We start from the raw sequence: 22759 nt of genomic DNA on the forward strand, positions 1-22759 counted from the left end.
GATCTAATTCTATTATGAAACTTGCTTCCAAAAATTGGGTTCCAAAAGGTATATAAAGAGAGAGAAAATCGTCAAAATTCGATCGGAAAAGACCCACGCCGGTGCGGCCGCACAACAAGAGATGTGCGCCCGCACCACCATGGTGTGCGGTCGCACCATCCGCACGTGCGGCCGCACCCAGCTGGGTTTATTCGATTCTTCAACTCTTCAAGCACAAGGGGTGCACACATGATTTATGATGGTGATGAGCACTAGGAGTGGCAGTAGCTAAGGCTTAATATTGGTGGGCACACACTTCCTTTGATGGGAGCACCGCATGCGAGCACAAGAGAAGAGCCAAGACTTGGTACTTCCACTTCTTTGCATCTTGAGCTTCCCGAATGCCATGAACTTGATCCAAAAGCTTCCTCCACCATAGTGGATCACCAAAATCAAGACCCGAACCTCGTTCAATACCTACAACCACGAAAATAGAGCAAATAAAGGAGAAAAGGCTAGAAAACCAACGAAATGCACAAAAGCTACAAAATAAGAGAGGAAAGGTAAAACTAAGCAACAAAGCACAAAACTAAGCACTTATATTATTAAGCATGAAAGCTATGAAAAGAGGATAAAAAGGACCTAAATGCTCATCAAATGTGTGCCATTTATGACACACATCACAGCTGCACAGAAGAGGCACCAATTTCTTAAAGTTACACTTGTTCTGATAAAATTTCCATATTTACTTAGTTTAAATTTTTTTAGTAACCACGACACATACATCAATTATATTTTTTATGTGTCCAAATTAAATGTTAATTGTGTTGGTAACCTATTAATAATATTTGGTTACATAAAACCTAAAGTGGAGTTAATTGACAAAATTAACTCATTAAAGTGAAGATGTTGGTGGGTTATGCGGGCCAGGATAAATCAAATATGTGGGGTATACATAAACTCCTGATAAAAAAATGTTTATCCCAAATATGTGTATTGAAAATCAGTTTTGAATACAATTTTGCATACAATTTAGATAATTGTTGTTACTGTAATCTGCAACTTTGTGCACTTCTTTTCTCCTTCTTTTGTTTTTAGTTTTTTGTTTTTTTGGCAATAACCTCCAAATAACATCTTTTCTAATATATAAAAAAAAAAGATTTCTATAACTTTCACTTTACTATTTTCTTCTTTCAAACTCTACATACTACATAGTACATACATCCCGTGCGTTAGCACATATGCACTCTAGTAAATATAATTTAAGAGTTGTTTTTACAACTTTTACTGACAAGCCTTCAAACTCTGCATTTTTTTAAAGAGTAAATAGGCCCTCAATTCTTCAATTTTTCACCTTTTAGGCCCTCAACTTTTTTAAGAGTAAATAGGCCCTCAATTCTTCATTTTTTCACCTTTTAGGTACTCAATTTTTTTTTTCACCCTTTAGGTACTCTAACAGCTTTTTAGGCCAAGTAACTCACCAGAGTCACCACTAACTCACCACTAACCATACATAATTAAAAATTAATTAAATTAAAAATTAAAAAAAACACATTAATTTATTTAAATGTTTCAACAGTCAAAAACATTAATTTATTTATCAAACTAACCACTAACTCACCATTAAGAAAAGCAGTAAGCTTCTTCATACCCATAAGTTTACCACCAGTAGTACAAAACCCAAGATGTTGAAACAAAGAAGAAGCAGTAATAAAGTATTCATAATCCCAGAAATAAGCAGCATGAACTTTTAGCAAACAAAGAAGAAGCAATAATAAAGGATTCATAATCCCAGAAATAAGTTTGAAAGATTCCTTTTAGCAAACAAATTCGTAAGTCTGAAAGAAATCCGAAATTGTCTTATTACAATAATACTTAGGTCAGGTAGTACACTCCCACCCTCTTGTACAAACCTTCTTCCCCTTCACCTTCGTCTCTTCGAACATATCCGCCATCGCTAACCCCGCCATTAACACTACCATTAACACCACCGTTGACACCTTCCATGCCGACATCTTCGCTAACAACGATACAATAAGGTGTGAGGTTGGATAGATGATTTAAAAAGGAAGAGAGAGAAAATGATTGATTAACAAGGGAATTGAATTGAATCAATTGATTGCTTTAAATGGGTGTTTTGGACTTGAGTAGGGTGAAAGGGAAGAGGGAGAAAGAGTAAATGTGTGTGTGTCTGTGTGTGTGGAGAAGGAAGGAATTGGGAGGTGGGCTATGGTTGTTGAAGTAGGAGAGAGAAAGAGGAAAGTGGGATCGGAATTGGAGATCAACGGTGGAGATTTTTTATTCGGGTGGGCCCCACGTTGAGTTAACCCAAGGTACTCAATTATTAACCTTGGGCACTCAATTGTTAGAGGGAATTAATTTTTTTTGCTGGAAATTGGTACTCAGTACTCAAATGGTCAAAAAAATAAATTTAGTATCTAAACGATGATGTTTTGGAGGAATCTGGTGACCAGTTATAAAAAAAACTCTTAAATTATAATACCTCCGTTTCTTTTTAGTTGACACGTATTCCTTTTTAGGTAGTTTTTTTTTAGTTGACACGTTTTCTTCAGGGGTAAATTTTTTTACCGTGCATTTATAAGCTACCCCACTTGCTTTTTCATTCTCTCTTACTCTATCTCCTGTCGTTAATATATGTGCCTAAATTAAACGCGTCAACTATTTAGAAACGGAGGAAGTATAATAAAAGATAAAAGATGTATCATGTATGGTTATGATTCAGCTTAGCTAACTGTCGATCGACTTGTATATGCCAAAAAATAATGACAAATGGTAAGACCTTCAATGACCCCATTGCTCAACCAATTTTCAAAGTATCCAACCGTTGGAAATTGGAACTCCCAAATCAGAGAAGCTGTTAACAATGGCTACTCTCACAAAGCCCTTCTTCTCTTTCGTCATATGAAACAAAGTGGTTCAACCCCAGATAATCTGACCTTTCCCTTTATTGCCAAAGCTTGTGCCAAGATTTCAGACCTTAAACTATCTCAATCAATTCATGCCCATGTTTACAAATCACCCTTTTGGTTGGATATTTTTGTTGGTACTGCAGTTATCAATATGTATGTTAAATGTAACGAATTGGATTTTGCACACAAGGTGTTCGAGAAAATGCCTAAAAGAGATGTGACTTTGTGGAATGCAATGCTTTTGGGTTTTGCTCAGTTGGGTTCTGTGGATAGATTTTTAGTACTTTTTAGGGAAATGAGACTGTTGGGGTTTAACCCTGATTTTATCACTATAATAGGATTGACACAATCTGTTGTTGAGTTGAAGGATGTTAATCTGGTTAAAGGTGTTCATGCATTTGGAATTCGTGTTGGGATGTTAAATGATGTTTCTTTGGTTAATACTTTGATTTCTTGTTATAGTAAATGTGGGGACTTGGTTTCAGCTGAGGGTATGTTTGATGGAATATACTCTGAATCGAGGACAGTCGTTTCGTGGTATTCTCTGATTGCTGGACATGCTTTAGTCGGGAATTATTATAAAACATTACATTTATACCGGTGCATGTCTAATGATGGACATAATCCTGATATAAGCACATTTCTTAGTCTTTTATCTTCATGTGTGCAGCCTGAGGTTTTATCTCATGGCAAGCTAATTCATTCCCACGTGATTCAGTTTGGTTGCGAGTAGGGCTGGCAAAAACTGACCCGACCCGAAAACCCGACCCGAACCCGACCCGAAAAAAGCGGGTTAGGGTTGAGATTTTCGACCCGAAAACTTAAATGGGTTGACACGAACCCGAACCCGAAATTAAATGGGTTAGGTTAAGGTTGAAAATCTCAACCCGAAAACGACCCACTTAACCCGAAATAAATTTCAGGTCAAAATCAGGTCGGGTCAACCCGAACCCGACCTGAGAACCCGAACAATTTTAAGTAAAAAAAAAAAAAAAATCGTAAACATTGTAAATTAGGCAGCCCAGCCCAATTTCTTAAGAGGGTTCTACTTCTACATATAAAATGAAAACCCTAATTTTTCATTTTCTACCACATTTTAGATCAGCCGTCCTTACTCCTTACCCACTTCTCTGTTCTCTCTCTTTAATTTTCTCTCTCCTCAAAAACGGCACACTCAAAATTTCAAAAACCCTAAAATCACTTCACCATTGTTGAATTCGACTACAATTCTTATCTTCTCACTCTTATAAGGTACGTTTCTTGCTTATTGTTCTTAATTTGTGAGTTTATACGAATCGATTTTGTTATTTTACAAGTATATACAAATTAATTTATGCGAATTTATGCTGGGTTATGTAATTATACGAATTAATTTACGGATTTATGCGAATTCATGCTAGTTTATGTAACTATATGAATTGATTTATGCGAATTTATGCTAGATTATGTAATTACACATTTACACGATTGATTTATACGAATTTATGCAAATTTATGCTTGTTTATGTAATTATATGAATTGATTTATGGATTTATGCGAATGCATGCGAGTTTATATAATTACACGAACTGATTTATGCAAATTTATGCGAATTTATGCTTGTTTATGTACTTATATGAATTGATTTCTGGATTTATGCGTATTTATTCTAGTTTATGTAATTATACGAAGTTATTTATTGATTATTCGAATTAACTTTGTTATTTTCATGCTATCTATTGATTTTATGTAATTATACAAAATGATATAAGCATTATGCTAATTATACAAATTGATTTATTGATTTTGTTATGGATTATATGAATTTTTTGGACGATAAAGGAAGTAAATCTAGTTAATGTAATTTGGCAGGAAATAATTATGTCCAACAATGTTCAAGAACTTTCTTCCGGAGAGGAGGAAGAAATTAATTCAACAATGGATGTTAAGAGGAAGAGCAAAAGCCAGAAAGCTTCCCCTGGTAAACCTCGTGTGCTTGTTACTGGTAAGAAACGCCAACGTCGCCTTACTTCTGATGTTTGGGTGCACTTTGAGTTTCTGGATGAGCCTGATGCAAATGGTAATTTGATTTGCAAATGTAAAAAGTGTGGTGTAAGTTTTAATGGTAATAGTACGAATGGAACAGGAAATCTTCATCGTCATCTTAAAAATTGTAAACAAAGGTCATTTAGGGATGTTCGTCAAATGATTTTAGAGAAAACATCTTCTGGTTTAGGGAATAGATTGCCTGAATTTGATGCTTCCTATTTTCGTGAATTGTTGTGTCTTGCTATTGTTGAGCATGATCTGCCTTTTCAATTTGTGGAATATAAGGGTGTTAGGAGGTTATTTTCTTATCTGAATCCTAGTTTCAAACCTGTCACAAGAAACACCATAAAATCTGATGTGCTTAAGATGCAAAAAAAAGAAAAGGAGCAATTGAAAAATGTGTTGGCCTCTTCTTCTGGTAGAATTTCATTGACCTCTGATTGTTGGACTTCCATAACCACTGATGGATACATTTCATTAACTGCTCATTATGTTGATAAATATTGGTGTTTGCAAAAAAAGATTCTGAACTTCTCTTACATTGCTCCCCCTCATACCGGTATTCATTTATGTGATCATGTGTATGGGTTGTTAAAGGAATGGGGTATTCAAAAAAACATTTTTTCAATTACATTAGATAATGCTTCTTCAAATGATGTTTTTGCTGAAAATCTTAAAGGGGAACTTGATTTGATTTGTGGTGGGGAATTTTTTCATGTAAGGTGTTGTGCTCACATTCTTAATCTAGTTGTTCAAGATGGTTTAAAAGAGATTGATGGGGCTGTGTGTAAGATTAGGGAGAGTGTTAAATATTGTAAGAGTTCTCAATCTAGAAAACAAAGATTTATAAGTTGTGTAGCACATGTTGAACTTCAATCAACTCGATCTTTACAACAAGATGTTCCCACTAGATGGAACTCTACTTACATGATGCTTGATAGTGCTTTGTATTTCAAAAAAGCGTTAATTCACTTTCAAAAAGTTGATGCCAACTATGCTCATTGTCCTTCCACGGAAGAATGGGGTAGAGTAGAGAAAATATGCAAGTTTTTGAAAGTGTTTCATGATGTCACACTAGCCTTTTCCGGAACCAAATATCCTACTTCCAATCTTTACTTTTCTAATGTTTTAAAGGTTAGATTGTTATTAAAAAATGAAAAGATAAGTTCGGATCTTTTTATGCAAAAAATGGCTAACAAGATGCTTGACAAATTTGGAAAGTATTGGGCTGATTTTAGTACATTTATGGTTGTTGCTGTGGTGTTGGATCCACGATATAAGATTCAATGTGTCCAATGGGGTTACAAGAGGATCTATGGGGATGGTGTTGAATATGAGCTTGAGTTCTCTAAAGTTAGCAATTCTATAAAGGAACTATACGATTCGTATGCCGCATCTCATTCTTCATCAAGCAATGTAAATGTCAAATCTACTGATTCTGAGGTTTTGAAGGAACCTTGTGATGATTTTATGAAGGTAAACACTTCTTCCCTTATCTGTTTTGTTGTATTATCATATTATGAAATCTGATTTTATGTTTTGTTGTATTATGAAATATGATTTAATGTTTTGTTGCATTATGAAATCTGATTTATATAATCTGATTTATATAATCTTATTATAAGTTTATAACCTGATTTCAGATTTGTATAATCTGATTATAACATGATTTTATATATTCAGATTATAATCTGATTATTATCTGATTTATATAATCAGATTATAATCTGATTTTAAATAATCTAATTATAATCTGATTATATAATCTGATTATAATCTGATTATAATCTGATTATATAATCTGATTTATATAATCAGATTATAATTTGATTTTAAATAATCTAATTATAATCTGATTATATAATCTGATTATAATCTGATTATATAATCTGATATTAATCTGATTATATAATAATATAATCTGATATTTATGATTTGGTTTTTATAGGATTTTGATGATTTTTCTGTTGAGCAAACATCTGTGGCTATGAAATCAGAGATGGAAATGTATTATGAAGAGCCACTTATGCCTAGATCCAGCAACATTGATATTTTAGCTTATTGGAGAACTTGTTCAGTTCGTTACCCTGTTTTATCTCAATTGGCTAAAGATGTTCTTGCTGTCCCCGTATCAACTGTGGCTTCTGAATCAGCCTTTAGTACCGGGAGTCGGGTACTTGATTGTTATAGAAGTTCATTGAAGCCAGATACAGTGGAGGCTATAATTTGCTTAAGGGATTGGGCCTTTGGGCAAGGTAACTTATATATAATGTAATCTGATTTTATTTCTTATGTTGGCATGTATTATTGATGGTAACTTACTTGTTTTGTTTTTTTTGTGTGTGTGTTTTGTAGACTCTATGGATCCTCAATTGGAAATGCTTTGTGGATCAATTATGAAGCTTGACATAGAGAACAAGAATGATACGCAACCTACATCACCCGACTTTGAAAAACTTGAAAGCCCTTTTGAATCCTCTAATGTTATTTGAGAACTTAGATATTTGAACTTGTTTGGATTGTAATTTCTGGTTTGTAATTGATAATTAGGTGCCTTACTTAGACTACTTTTGGTTTTATTTGGACTTTTTGTTAGATTTGATTGTTTGAAGCATTGAATGTTTGTGCCTTTGTGGTTTGAAACTTAGTTGTTTAGGTCAGTTTCAGGTTAATTTAAGGTCATATTCAGGTTAATTTCAGGTCATATTCAGGTTAATTTTAGGTTAAAATAACCTTACTTAAATCTTAACAAAAAATCAGGTCAAATAAGGTCATTTTCAGGTTGACCCGAACCCGAAAAAATCAGGTTCAGGTTGAGGTTTTCAACCCGAAATGTTAAATGGATCAGGTTCAGGTCAGGGGGTATCTGACCCGAAATTACCTGACCCGAACACGAACCCGACCTGATCCGATTGCCAGCCCTAGTTGCGAGTATGATGTTGCAGTGGCCAACACATTGCTAACAATGTACTCGAAGTGTGGAGATATTGATTCAGCTTGGCACTTGTTTCAGTCTATGACATATAAAACATGTATCTCCTGGACTGCAATGATAGGTGGTTATGCAGGGAAAGGATGTTTAGACAAGGCATATTCCTTGTTTTTAGATATGGAAAGGGCAGGTGAAAAACCTGATGTTGTCACTCTTCTGTCTCTGCTGTCAAGCTGCGGTCAAACAGGTTCGCTTGAACTTGGCAAATGGCTTGATGATTATGCCTGTTCTAACGGGCTTAGGGGTAATGTTATGGTTTGTAACGCAATTGTTGACATGTATGCTAAATGTGGAAATGTAGATAAAGCTAAAGAAGTATTTTACTCAATCCCTTCGAAAACAGTTGTCTCTTGGACCACAATGATTTCTGGGCTTGCACTAAATGGAGAATTTATAGAGGCTTTGAAGCTTTTCTCCAAAATGGTTGAGCTAGGTTTGAAACCAAACCGCATAACATTTCTTGCCATTCTTCAAGCCTGCATTCACGCAGGTTTCCTAGATAAAGGAATGGAGTGTTTTGATCTGATGACCAGAGTATATAATTTAAATCCTGGGTTGGAGCATTACTCCTGCATGGTTGACCTTCTTGGGCGCAAGGGAAAGTTCAAAGAAGCATTAGAGTTCATTAAAAGCATGCCCTATGACCCCGATGCTGCCATATGGGGTGCATTGATCAATGGCTGTAAAATCCACCAAAATGTAGAGATTGGTGAGCATGTTGCTTATCATCTATGTCGACTGGAGCCTCAAGCTGCTGTTTCCTATGTGGAAATGGCAAATATGTATGCTTCAGCAGGAAAATGGGATGGTGTATCTAAAGTTAGAGCACTAATGAAATGCAACAAAGTGAAGAAATTTCCTGGGCAAAGCCTTATCCAAGTTGATGGACAGAATCACATATTTGGTGTGGAAGAAGGATGTCATCCAGAAGGTTCACAAATATATGAAGTCATAGACGTATTGGCCTTCCAGATGAAAAAACATGGAACTTCTTACCTTTATGAAGACCTTCCTGAACATAAAATATATCTGCAAGATTTTTTTGCGGCTTGATTGCTCGATAATTATTAGTGCTCTGATGGTACAAGTTTAAGTGCTTGAAGAAATAATTGATTGAGAGTTCTTCGAAAAAGCCATGGCATGGTGTACCAGTGCTTTCACAGTTGGAGGCTTGTCTATAGCTATGCTTTCATTGAGCATCTCACACTTTGTTATGTGATTTGGAGCTTTAGCCACTTAGCTACCATGTCGGAGATTTGCTGTTACTATACTCTTCCGCTTCTCTGTAAATGCAGGCTATCTCAAAATATATGTACAAACCTAACAGAAAGCTGAATTTTGGTAGTACATAAATTATTTTTGCCAAAGTTTTTATTGAAACAAGTCTTTTCGATGACCCTTCTTTAAGGGTGATGCAATCTTCAGTTATGTGTTCACGGTCACAGTGGAAGTCACACCACCTGGACTAATCCTTTCGTTTTGCTAGCGAACTTTTGTGCAACCACCAGACTGACTATTGCTTCAAGATTGTTATTCTTATGAAGGATGTTGATGATTCAATCAACAGCAATGTTAAACCCATATTATTGAATGTACGGGTGATCGTCAACACCTTCTCCAAATTCTTTCACATTATGTACATTTTATAATTGATTTGGATGGTTATGTTCTTAGGCTACTTACCAGTATGTTGCAGAGTATAAGACATCATGGCGTTGTCATCACATCACAGCATCATGGCCTTGTTAAGTTAGGAATAGACACCTACCATATCCCTGCTTCTAGTGGTTGGCGCTCTCATATGGGTTAGTAGTTTTGTCATACAGACTTGGTGCTACAGGTATGTTGAGTTTTCATGGCACCTTTGCGATGTCCATAATCTTTTTAGGCCTTAGTCTTCACTAGAATTGGTGCGATGGGGCATTTCTTCAACATATTCAAAACTTTTGAGCAACGAGATTTGACTCAACCTCTTCAGCGTTCTTTTATGGCAAATCGTCTTCTGTTTCATCTTCAAGTCGTGGTGTCATGGATGTTGTAAATTTCGTGGTCTATGTCTCCTTGCCGGCATTTCTAGACTAACCATGTATAAGATTCCTATCTGGTTGTGCCTTGGACTGCAGCACTTTTGGCTGAAACCAACTCCTTTTGGAGGCTTTTAATGAAAATCCGCAGCAACCATCCTCTTGGCCAGCATTGATTTTCCTTATAGGATGCCCAACTCCTGCTAAGGACACTTTTGAACTACTCAAGGGTCATGTCATCAAAATTTGATGTAGCCATGAGTATTGAACAAGGGTTGATAAGTTGATTAACAACATTTTGGGTACCAAATTGTCATGCCAATGTTTACCTTAGACAGTTAGACGGCGTCAAACCACTGGCGACATCAGCTGGGTCAGGACAGAGTTTTTAAAATTTGACCATAACGCTTGGTTCTCCTATTCGATGCATCAGGGTTAGACATCCTCTTACTTCAAGCGAGATCATCTCCCTCGATTTCCAGTTTATAAGAATATGCAAAAAAAGCCCCATATGAGCAAGAGTAGAATAATAGCCCTGATGCAGCATAGCATACACTTTGCAGCCTCATATCTGCATATCAGCCTCCCAATGATTTAAATCCAAATTGTGCAAATCAGATCAGCACCTAAAACTCATTCTGTTTCATACTTTCATGCATTTCTTATATTTAGACATAATGATTATGTGCTTGTGAGTTGTGAAGAGTCTGGTGAGTGAAGTTAGCAGTCAAATCAATCAAAAATGCAAATTTAACATTTTCTAGATCTACAGCACTAACTGCAATATAACTCCTGCTTGCTTCATCCTACAACTCCAAGAATGGGTTCTTCTAAATAATTACGCGGCACAAAAGATCATTGCCAATTACAGTAGACTTAATTTAGAGACCTCTGGCCAATTGACTGTCTGTTACCCATCAGCATAGTATAAATCAGCAGAAAGAATGGGACATTTTAGATTTTCTATTGTATAATATGATATGAAGGATACTGCAACTTCATGCCATAAATCACAAATAACTACTCCATACATTACAAGCGTTTCTTCACAGGATATTCTGTGATAAAGCCACTGCATACTTCAGTAGACGATTGATGAATATTACAACTGGGTCGTTTACTCTTTTAGCAAAGCAAATCTAATCAAACAAGGGAACAAAAACTTCAGGTAAGCATCCAGCCATATATCAACAAATGCAATCAATGTATAGATGATGGGATTCTCAAGGTAAGTGTTGAACTCGAGAGAATGAAGAAAAGGCAATGGTACAATTACCTTTAGCCATCTAAAAATAGACCAGACCTTGAGCCATCTAAAACAGAGCTCTTCTTCTAAACATGAGGAAAGCAATTGCTATAGCTATTTTGTGAATATCAATGACCATAAAGTCCAAGCATATTCTTTTCTCTATCTTCCACCCTCTTCCTAGCTGCCTCCCTTGCTCTAAGCGCAGCTGCTTCTTCCGCAGATACGGCCTTTGGTTTTTCAGGCCGCTTCCTCTTTCCAACAGCAAGTGATGACTGAGCACCTTTTACTGATCTTGTAGGATTTATAGACCCTGAAACAACAGGCCCAGGTGCACCCTCTTTCTTTTCAGCAGGTTGACCTGATGTAGAAGCAGCCAAAGGCTTTTTCAAGGACGCCTTTTGTTTAGATCCAGCAGATTTCTTAGCAGCTGCAAATGCTTCTTCTTGTGTCACCCAATTACCTGGTTCATGATCACAAAAGAAAAAGATAAAAATTAAATCAAGGGTATCAAGAGCAGTCACAAAAATGCAATCAAATTCAAAACCAGCAATTCGTTCAACTCTTTACCTAGATCCTCACTGTAGTAGAAACCAGACTTTGGATCATACTGAATGCCAGTATGTTGATCATAATAGTACCCTGTAGCGCTGTTGTATTCCCAAGCTGCCACCATATCAAAAAATATTATTGAAAGAGGAACAGGATATATTGAAGCAATGTATCACATATGGTAACAATGACAGAAACTTCCAGAACAAGCATATATAAAAATATTTAGTACTGTAGTAAAGGACAAAGTAACAAAAATTAGAATGTTAGGGAATTTTAAGTTGGTGTGTTGTGCATCATTTTTTTGGGTAAAAGAAGAAAAAAAAAAAAGTTTTGGTGGTATTCGTTAAGCATTATTATCCCTGCAACCTGGTTTATTAGGTGTTGCGGCGTAACTATTTCCTGATAGTAATGACATAAAACATTCCCAAAGAAGAGAAAAAAAAAAAGAGTAAACAAATCATTTCATAACATGTCTGAGAAGGTGTATCTTGGGACTCACAAACGAATACCTGCTTATTTTCCATCCCAACTTTTAAATTGGGATGATGACAGGAGAATTGCATTAAGCCCGAGTTAGCAAGCCTATCACTAATACTATTACTAGAAGAAAACAAAGGAATCTCCAATAGTTGATCATGGGTTGTGCAATCCTCCTTCATCCTACATAAAGAGCTAGTTAGCAGAAGTTTAAATTAGAGAGAAAGAATAATCATTCATATTAATTCATCCAACAGTTTCCTTCAAAACACAGAACCTAATATTCAGATAGTAAACAGGTTGATTCAATCCAGAAAATTGTATGGATACCCTCAAATCCTTTCATAATCACAGTTACCTTCACAAACTAATCTCAAACATCACAATAAAATTCTTAGGGTGCGTCCTAATAACCAGATTTCCACTTGTCTCGAAACTTATTTTAGATGTATATTGAATTTGGGAGCCTTAAATAACCCATGTTAGAAATCTAAACTAATCTGAAATTATTAACCTTTACCTAAACTTGTCTATTCCTAAAATAAGCAGAAATAAGATAAACTTATAAAGACCTTAATAGAAGGGTTTCAAAACAAATTAAAAAAACTTCTCCCTCCATCCTAGATTAGTTTTTATACATTCCTTTTTCTTTTGTCTCAAATTAATTTTTACACTTACTTTTTAGGAAAGTTCCCACTATTATTTTAATACATCTCTCTTTCCACAACAAATAATCTAGGGCTTATTCTCTCTCAAATTTAATAAAAAATTCCCCAACATTTTCTATCTCATCTATTTTTATAAAAAAAAATAACACCAAACTATCTCATTTCACATCTAATTCTCCAACAAAAATAACAATTAATAACAAAACAACTTATCACCTAAAACTATGTGCTATAATAAGTAAAAACTAGTCCGGGACGAATGAAGTAATAACCTCATTGTTGAAGGCATGTTTCTTTAAGAGTTAATTATAGCCTTAAAAATATGTTATTAAGATTTAAGAGCCTTAAGCCACAAAGTTGTGAATGGTGAGCCTATTTCACATCCTCCCTACCCAAACAAGAAACAAGATTAAGAAAAGAATCTAAACTCTTCATTCTTCTTGAATCAATATCAATGATGTGTATAACCTTTGTTCAGGCCTCTTTTTAAGAAGAAGAGAGATTAATTTCTTGTCCTGCCCACGTAATAAAAAAAGATAATGATTTCAAACAGCACAAACTGTAAATGTCCTTTATTCAAATAGCAGACTATTGAATGGGTTCAGCAGTATGACAAGGCCTATAGCAATAAGGATCACTTTTCTATCAAGGGCTAGAATGACAAACTACTGTCATGGCTAATGATCACCCCCACCCCACCCCCCTCCAGATAAATAAATCACACTCACAAATTTGTGCTGGCAAATCTTATCTAAACAATTTGTGATGACAAGCAAGAGGATGATGTACTAAGGGTCATTTATACCTTTTTCAAGAACACAAACGCAAAGGAAAAAAAAAATACAAAGTATAAAAAGCAAGAAAGAAAAAGCCATCATAATGTTGTGAGTTGCCACTTGCCAAAGAGTAGTACCTGTGTCACGGGCAAGAAAATCAGCAGGGGCTTGTGATTGCTTGCTCTCTTGAGATGCTATATCTTTCTGATAACTGCGTGTAGCTTTCTGTCAAAGACATGCAGGAAGGACATTAATTTAGATAAAAGAGAAAGAGAAATTAGATGCAACCGCTAAACAACAGAAAGTGGGCAATAATGTAATGCAGTGGTGTTAGTTCATAGATCATTACAGCTTCGATTTGCAGCAATGTACGAGCATCTTCCTTTTCTTGCTTCTCCTTAGCAGCCTTTTCTTTGCGCATATCAACAAGACGCTTGGACACACTATCCTTATGACGCTGCCCCATTTCATGATTTCTAATCGTTGATGGATTATTTGTTATAAATATTTTGCAAAAGTCACACCAATGCTTGCCCTGGCTCACCCAATACTGCCAAATGATCCCATAAGAAGCTTCAGAATAAAGAAATCATAGGTAGTAGAGTAGCACAAAAGCCAAGATCTCAAAGGATAGAGTAAAGAAATAAATCATAAGCATAAGCAAGAATATAAGATACCTCTGTCATTGCTACTGTGATCTAGATTGTCGTATATACTCAAAATCTTCAAGCTGAGAGCCGTATATTTCTCAATCTATAGCTAAAAAAAACACAAGCCATGTGTTACCATAATATGATAAATGTAAAACTAGAAAAATGAAATTATTACATCCGCTTCATATATGCGCAACATTTACTAAAAATGGTTACTACACATTATGTGCAACAGATTAAGTTGTCATTTCTCTCTATCTCTTTCATCATCGCATGCACCACTATCTTTCTCTCTCCGTGCAACACTCACAAAAACTTTTTGCCTACAAGTCTGTGTAAACTCATTGGTTGCACATAATATAAAGCAGAGGTAGTATATAGATTACTAAATTAAAGGGAGAGAAAGGCACTTAATAACTGTCAGACGGGTTAAACAAACAAAAACATTCAAATATTATTCCAAAAAACGTTTAAGCTTCTCCTATCCCTCAAGCCTTACCTATGTGCTCTCACTAAGATGAGGAGCATAGCCAACTTGATTAAAACCTGAGATCAACAAGTTTGAGTTTGAGCTTCACAAGGGTGCTTAGCACAGGTTCACCAGAGATTTACACAGGCCTGTCCCTGAGCCAAGGCAAGAGGGCAACAGCCCTGAGGGAGAAAAGGTCCATTTTCAAAGTTCCTTCCAAACATTCATGACCCATTGGTCAACCAGTTATAAACCATGGTAATGGGAATAAAATTGTATGTAAATGTGGAACAAAAATCAATATTCACTCCCATGATCACTCAAGATGACCTCCAAATTGTCTATTTTCTCCCGAAATTCTCATTCCGCCTTAATACCACCTCTCAAGCAGTAATGGATGGAATCATGGAAATGGATAAATAAGAAGAAAACAGAAGTTTGAGGGGTGAGTTGTGCTTCTATGGAGTTTATAAGTTGTTTTTAATGCTAAATATAACTAAATATCCATTCCCATTAACCACATTTTATTACCGACTACCAAACAGATCATTGGGCCGTTATGGGTTGTATAAATTAAAGCCTGCAACACATCAGCAACTAAATTTGACTCAATTATCGAATTAGGCTCGATTGCAAAGTGATAAATGGAGATCAACAGCACTATAAAATAAAAGATTCCAAGGTTTGATTGCGGTACAAAGTGTATCACACCATTGAAAATACCAGATGGCATGGTGTATAATGTAAGCTAAATAAACTACATATATAGTTCTCCACTCCCGTTTACAAACTCCAGCAACTACCAAGAAATAAATACCATTTAGACAAAACAACTAAATTGAAGAATCACCAAATTACTGAAACTATCATCAAAATTCAAAAGACAAGAAAAAAACGTAAACACCCACCAACCTAATTTATCACTAAATTTCAATTCGAATATCTCATACCAACATTTTCAAGGGGAAAAAAAAAAAAAAAAAAAAAAAAAAAAAAAAGCATGAACAACCATTATCAAATTCCCCTTTCGTTCTTTCTTTGTCTACCCAGGGTTTCAAATTCGACTTAAATTTTGCTTAATTTGACAAAAATCATTTTAATTTTTACTTAATTGAGTACAATTCGAATAAATAAATTAAGTGTAATTCGAATGATTTCACAGCATTTGGACATAATTATTGCCCTAAAACTTCATAGATTCTTCGAATTGAATTAAATCAACCAAAAAAGTCAATGTATAATTTTTTTCTTGTACAATTCGAATAATAAATTAAGTGTAATTGGAATGATATCACAGCATTTGGACATAATTATTGCCCTAAAACTTTAAATTTCTTCGACTTGAATCAAATCGACCAAAAAAATCAATTAAAAACTTCTTCTACAGATATTATACAGAGATTGAACAACAATTTCATCGGAAAACTTGATTTGACATAAACAATAAGAAGAATCCCTAAGGTTATTGGTTGGAGAGTGAATATGTAAACCAAAAACTAACGAAACAAAGCTTAGACAGTGGCACTCACCAGGAAGAGGTTAGGTGGTGCGGTGGTGGGCACGCCCGTGCGTTGGAGTTCGGCGATGATCGATCTACAACGTACTCTTGTGCGCTTTAACTTGAGTCTTATGAAAGTGAATTAAGCGCAGGTGGGAATAATTTTAACCGCGTTAGAATATATATACTCCCTCCGTGTTTTAATAAGGGACACAGTTTAACCGACACAGAGTTTTAGGAGATTTTATTGACTTTAATAAAATAAGACGTTAGTGGGGTAAGTTGGAGGAGTGAGAAATGATAAAGTAAAACAATGTGAGAGGAAGTGGGTACCAAGGAGTAAGAAATGATAAAGTAAGAGATAGTGGGTGAAGATATATTATTAAAATGTAAGGAATTTCTAAAAGAGGAAGTGTGTCACTTAAAAAAATATGGCCGGAAATGAAAAGTGTGTCACTTAAAAAAACACGGAGGGAGTATGAAATTTTGATTTTTACACCAAAAAAAAAGGAAAATTTCACATCAATAATGAATAATCCAACCTTTCACTCATTCTCCCAAAATAATCTAACCTTTTGATTAACCTTCAATAATGCTAAGTTTACAATTAGGGGGTGTTTGGTAAGTGGGAATTGAAAGTGGGATTGGGAGTTTTAACCCCAATATAAAAAATAGGAAAATTTGTAAATTACCACCCAAAAAGGGGTCCTGTTTTGAAATTACCACCCATTAAAACTTTTATTTTAAATAACCACCCATTAAATTAAATTCATTTCAGATTACCACCTTTTTTGGAATTTCGGTGGAAAATCCGGTTGAGGGCCCCACATAACGGCTAAAAACAGCGAATTTGACTCTTTTAAATGTTTCCCTCCTCGATTTTTTTCCTTTATAAATTATCCAACATCAATTCACAACTTTTGCCCCAAATTTCATCCAAATTTCCTCAGCTGGTACATGTCTGAAATTTTGGAATTAGGTTTCCTAGGGCAATAAAATTGGGGGTTTTATGCAATTTTTGGAATTAGGGTTCTTAGGGCTTTAAAATTGGGGGTTTTTTGCAAGTAGGCTACATATCTGAAATTGTAAAGGGTCCCAATTGCTCACCTCAAGCTCGCCATTGACATCACCATTTGACAGGAGCTTCACCTACACGCTTTTGGTCCCCAGAAAACACACCAAGATGGCGACTTCAACAGCAAATGCAAGTATAAATAGGGTCCCAATTTCCAGAAAAAAAAAGTTAGGGTTCTGATTCAACCCTTAAGGGATAGTTGCAAAGTTGACAGAGAATTAAAGGAAGAAAAGGGGAAAGATTGATGCTTTTGGATGAATTAATTGAAGAAATTGATGAGAGAAGATGTTTTTTTGAGTTTAATGTTTTAATCAGAAGGTTAGGTCGAGGGAAATGAAAAAAAAAAAGAAGGAAGTTGATAAGGTGGGGCCCTCAATCGAATTTTCCACCAGATTTCCAAAAAAGGTGGTAATCTGAAATGTTTTATAATTTAATGGGTGGTTATTTAAAATAAAACTTTTAATGGGTGGTAATTTCAAAATATGACCTCTTTATGGGTGGTAATTTACAAATTTTCCTAAAAAATAAGCCTTGTTTGATTGGTGGGAATGGGAATAGAAAGGGTTTGGGAATGGAATTATTTATGGGTGAATTCCCACCATTTTATTACCTAGGGAGGGTAGGTAATAAATGGACGGGAATGGGAATAAGGGAAAAATGACATTTTTGCCATTAATGAAAAGAATGAAATAATAATTTTAGTAAGGGTATTTTTGTAAAACTGTTATTTATTCCCTATATATTCCCACCCACTGTCCAAACAAAGTATAGACATATTTTCATGTATTTCCATCAATTAATTCTCAATCTCATTCCCACCTTTTAATCCGCAAACTCCCATTCCCACAATCCAAATGCCCCGTTATTTTCTTCAAGCAACCGTAGCAGGTCACCATACCCTCTATAGCCGGTTACCATCCACGTAGCACTTCTTAGTTGGACAATTTTTTTTTTAATAAAAAAAATATTTTTAATTGAAAATAAAAAAATAAAAAATAAAAAACAAAAAAAAAACAAAACAAAACAAATTTTTTTTCTCCTTTCCCCTTCCTGCCTGTTTCCCTCTCCTCTCCCTTCCTCCATTATCACCACCTAAACCACTCACCACCATTTGTAGACTACGATACCACCACCTTCAACTACCTTAACACTACCAACATCACCACTCAACACAACATCCATCCATTACCAAGTACCAACCCACAATTCAACCGCAAATGACACCCATAACATTAACGACCACCCACAATATCAACAATGTACGACCACAACCCAATTCAGCCCCAAATTAAATTGAGAAAGAGAGAGAAAAGAAGAACAATGGTGCAGGTTGGGGTTTTGGTTTCTAGGTAGGTGGGGTTGGGGTTTCGGGTTTTGGGTGGGTCAGGGTTTGATGGTTTCGGCTAGGTGAGTGATGGGAAGGAGAACGGTAGGTCGTTGGGCTACCACCCCACCCAATCAAACAAAATTTGTAACTCAACTAACCCCTATAAAGTGTAGTGGTAAGTCAAGGTCGAACCCAAAGGAATGGAGGTCGAATGCACGATGCCTAAGTTAAGTTATTCCGAAATCTAGTAGGGGTTTATGGTAGAAACTAGAGCTAAGCTAGGCAATGCAAAAGGCTAGTACTAATTGAATGCTAGGCACTAGGGGAATGGATCCACATGCATCAACGATTAAGTTCAATCAACTTGGGGAATTAACCAATCAAGTCAAGCAATGTGAGGGAAAACCGATATTGCAACCAAGAGAGTACATCAAGCTATTCTCCTAGAGGTCTAATTAGCGTCAACTACATCAAACACTAGCTAGGAAACATCACAAGATATCTCAATCGAGTAAATGTAAGCCACAAATCAATGGTCCGTATCAATGTGAACTCACAATGCAATCTAGTGTGAATAACAAGGGTGATCAAGCCTAATCAAGCACACACATGCACAAAATCAATCAACCAATTTAATCACATTATCAACTCAATCAATTTCCCCCAAATTAATCTCAATTCATCATCAATTCATGCTTCACCACTACCCTAGCAAATAAACTACTCACAATCCATGAAGAACATCAAAATTAAAGCTAAACTAATCATCATTCCCAAATTCATCAATTGAAACCAACAAATTCAATCAAAATCAATCAAACTATCAATGAACTAAATCAAACAACAATACTAATGAAATCAAACATTAAATTGCATTAAAGACTAAGAATCCTTACAAACTTGATAGAAATCAAATCAAATGTAGCAATCTTCAATCATCAAACCCACATTTTCTCTCTCTAAAATCTAATCTAATCTAATTCTCTAATTGTCTAATTGTTTCTCTCTCTACCCAAAAATGGGTATTTATAAATACAAGGATAATAGGAAATAAAAGTAGAAAATAAAATAAAAGGAAAAGAAAATAGAAAAGAAAAGAAATTAAAATAAAATAATAAAAGAAAAGGAAAGGAAAATTAAGAGAAATAAAAGAAAATGAAAATCAATGAAATAAAGAGGAAAACGGATTCGAAACTTGCTGCTCATCAAAGGGGAATAATCCTCTGCTTCTCCTCTCACGAAATCAGCTACAATCATCAATCAATCCCTCACTCAAACCCAGCTGAGTGCGGCCGCACTAGATGAACGTGCGCCCGCACCTACTGAGGTACGAGTGAAGGTGAAGCTGCGGCGGTGCTGCCGGAGGTTGCGGAGGCTTGCTGGGGTTGCGCTGCTGCTTGGAGGAAATAAAGGAGTTGCGGTGGCTTGCTAGAGGTTGCTCGAAAGGTGGCGCAAATAGAGGAAATTGGTGGCTGAAATTGCGGGAAGCAGGGGCTGTTTTGAGGAGGTAAAAGGGGAGGTTAATTGCGATTGTTGGTGGTGCTTGCGGGGATTATTGTTGTTGCTGGGTTGCGTGGGTAGCTGTGGTGTTTTGGGGGTTCGATTGGTGGCGTTTGTTGCTGTTGGAGATTGCGTGGTGTGGAGCTGAAGCAGGGGCAGAGGTTGGTGTTGTGTGATGTAGCTGCGGGAACAGGGGAAAGGCAGCAGCTAGCTGATTTGTGTTGCTGCAGTTGTGAAGTGCGGGAACAGGGGAATGTTGGAGGAGTTTCTGGTTACTAAGCTCACCATCATCATCATCACCATGATGGTGACGAAGACCCAAGTGTGCAGTAGCTATTCTTGCGAGCACCTCAACTTGGACTTGGAACAAAACACCTACAAAACGCACATAAAAACCGAGAAATAAAATAAAGTAAAGTAAAACTAAAACTAACAAATAAAAGTAAAAGAAATAAAATGAAAATGAAAATAATAAAGGAAGGAAAAATAATAAAATGAAAATAAAATAAAGTAAAGGAAATGAAATAAAAATAAAATCAAATAAACTAAAATAAAATAAAACTAAATCTATAAAATCTAAAATAAAGAGAAAACAACTAAAATAACGAAGATAAAGGAAATAAAAGAGAAAATACTAGAAAACCATAGAAATGTAGAAAAGAGAGAGAAAGCATAAAACCGAACATTTATTGAGCAAGAAAACTATGAAAAGAGGATAAAAAGGACCTAAATGCTCATCAAATGTGTGCCATTTATGACACACATCAAATGCCCCCAAGCTTACCTTTTGCTCGTCCTCGAGCAAAACAAAACCAAAGGAGTAGAAATGACGAGCTTATTAAAACAAAGTAAACAAGACTCAAGATAAGAATATACACTAAGACTCATTGTCGTAGGAATCACGGTTGCTTTTAGCTACAACAAGCCCTTTAAACCCCAAAGTCGCCTATGAGGACGAGTGAGGTCTCGTAAGGGTATCCTAAGAGTTGACCCATAACTCTCCACCAAACATCAATGAGGCAAACCATGAAAACAAAAGAAAAGAAAATGAAAATAAACCTTTGCGAAATGAACTCACATAAAGACTATAATGCAAATGAATGACAATCTTTCTCAAGTAGTTAAGGTATGCACTTTTCAAGATATCTAAGGTTGATTGAAACATAGGGTATGCTAGGCATAGGAACTAGTCATCACAATCCACGTTCATCCCAAACAATCTTACCGCGTTCTCCCCACTAGTCTCAAATCTCCCCTTAGTGAACGAAGGAACCGAAAAAAGAATTATTTTTAGGCTACTCGACAATCTTGACTATGCATCCCCTTTCCTTAGGCAATGACCCATGATGCCCTCCCCCGAATAGTGACTCAACTATCTAGGTCAAAAGGTCTTTCCCCAAGGTTGCAACGTAAGGCAATAAGGGTGAAGGTAGGCTAAAATTTAAAATTTGGTGGTTTTCCTAATAGTGAAGCAAAGATTGCGCATATCTTTACACCAAGACTAAGTTATCGCCAAACAAAAACAACACCCCCAAGCTTACTTGAAGCTATTCTCACAAAGAAATATATACAAAAAGCGTACACGCTTCTCCCCCAAGCTAAAATGAAGCATTGTCCTCAATGCTTAGAAGGAGAAAAGAATACATCAAAATAATTTTGAATTTTTTTCACTTTTTCAATTTTTTTGTTTTTTTATTTTTATACGAATTTGCAATGTCCTTGCCTTTTACTTAATTCGGACGGCTTTTTCTATATGCAACTTATTAGTCCATGCCTTTTATGAAGTAGGACGGCTTTTTCACAAATATTTGCCATTATTCACAAAGAAAATCTTATCACAAACTTGCATTCATAAAAACCAAAACTCCAACTCATCCACCACAAACTCCATCTCAAATGATCATTATGCTTCACAAAAACCAAGAAAAGTAGAAAATGAAACAAAAGGTTAAATAACTAAAGATGTGGCTTGAAAAGAAGGGATAAGGCTCAAATGGTTGCAAGAAGGCAAATGTAAACCCAAAAATAGGAAAATAACAAAATATAACAAAAATGAAAAATACCACCCCGAAAAATGTGCCTTTGTCCTTCCTAGATAGTTCGGTCTCGGGTTTGAGAATCATACATCAAGCTTTATTAGATAAGGTTTGCATAGTCAAGGATCCACGCTGCTCATACAAGGAATGTTGAAGGCTAGAAAAACAAGTAACCTCACAAGGTTGTGGCAAAAACTCACTAGTGGTGTCAAATTGACTATAGGGAGCAACTACCAACATGCCACAAACAAGTAGAATCCAGCTTCATGATCCTCCTAGTTCAAACCAACTACCCTAGCATACACCTATCCTAGAGTCAACCGAACATAGTCTCAAACCGTGCATACCTTTACAACCTAGGAAGAAAATCATGCAAAAGACAAAGTCCAATGTACAAAGTCCAATTCAAAAGAAAAGTGAAAAATAAGGCCTCAAAATCATACCACAAAGAAAAATGAAAGAAAATAAAAGAAAGGGAAAATAAAAGAAAATAAAAGCAAAGTAATGGAACATAGAAAAGGAAAA

The 22759-nt window shown here is 35.7% G+C and overlaps 2 protein-coding genes across 3 annotated transcripts; one reads left to right on the forward strand and one right to left on the reverse strand.

Moving 5' to 3' along the window:
• Positions 1–2743: 2743 nt before the first annotated feature.
• Positions 2744–9240, forward strand: LOC145605333 (pentatricopeptide repeat-containing protein At4g19191, mitochondrial-like). The gene is made up of 2 exons (XM_081661370.1): positions 2744–3638; positions 7864–9240. The coding sequence occupies exons 1-2, from the start codon at positions 2770–2772 to the stop codon at positions 8981–8983; spliced, it is 1989 nt and encodes a 662-aa protein (XP_081517496.1). The 5' UTR covers positions 2744–2769; the 3' UTR covers positions 8984–9240.
• Positions 9241–10877: 1637 nt separating this feature from the next.
• Positions 10878–16438, reverse strand: LOC145605143 (zinc finger protein ZOP1-like). Of its 2 annotated transcripts, XM_081661170.1 has the most exons (6): positions 16328–16438; positions 14354–14435; positions 14026–14226; positions 13814–13901; positions 11771–11866; positions 10878–11663 (listed from the first exon to the last, which is right to left on the reverse strand). In XM_081661170.1, exons 2-6 carry the CDS (start codon positions 14360–14362, stop codon positions 11329–11331), a joined length of 729 nt encoding a protein of 242 aa, XP_081517296.1. In that variant the 5' UTR covers positions 14363–14435; positions 16328–16438; the 3' UTR covers positions 10878–11328. The 2 variants fall into 2 exon arrangements, with proteins under 2 accessions (XP_081517296.1, XP_081517295.1); XM_081661169.1 differs by lacking the exon at positions 16328–16438 and having other exon boundaries at positions 14354–14467.
• Positions 16439–22759: the final 6321 nt, after the last annotated feature.

Source organism: Chenopodium album, chromosome 22 (genome assembly GCF_948465745.1).
Source record: "Chenopodium album chromosome 22, dcCheAlbu1.1, whole genome shotgun sequence".
NCBI lineage: Eukaryota > Viridiplantae > Streptophyta > Magnoliopsida > Caryophyllales > Amaranthaceae > Chenopodium > Chenopodium album.

What these genes read in the sequence shown, in the direction of transcription:
- LOC145605143 (XM_081661170.1), bottom strand. An exon ending in TTTTCTTGCCCGTGACACAG is followed by an intron (nt 11,867 to 13,813) that starts GTACTACTCTTT and finishes ATATGGTGGCAG; the next exon opens with CTTGGGAATACAACAGCGCT. An exon ending in CTACTACAGTGAGGATCTAG is followed by an intron (nt 11,664 to 11,770) that starts GTAAAGAGTTGA and finishes ATCATGAACCAG; the next exon opens with GTAATTGGGTGACACAAGAA.
- LOC145605333 (XM_081661370.1), top strand. Translation starts at nt 2,770, where the DNA reads ATGGTAAGACCTTCAATGACCCCATTGCTCAACCAATTTTCAAAGTAT. An exon ending in GTGATTCAGTTTGGTTGCGA is followed by an intron (nt 3,639 to 7,863) that starts GTAGGGCTGGCA and finishes TGCCAGCCCTAG; the next exon opens with TTGCGAGTATGATGTTGCAG.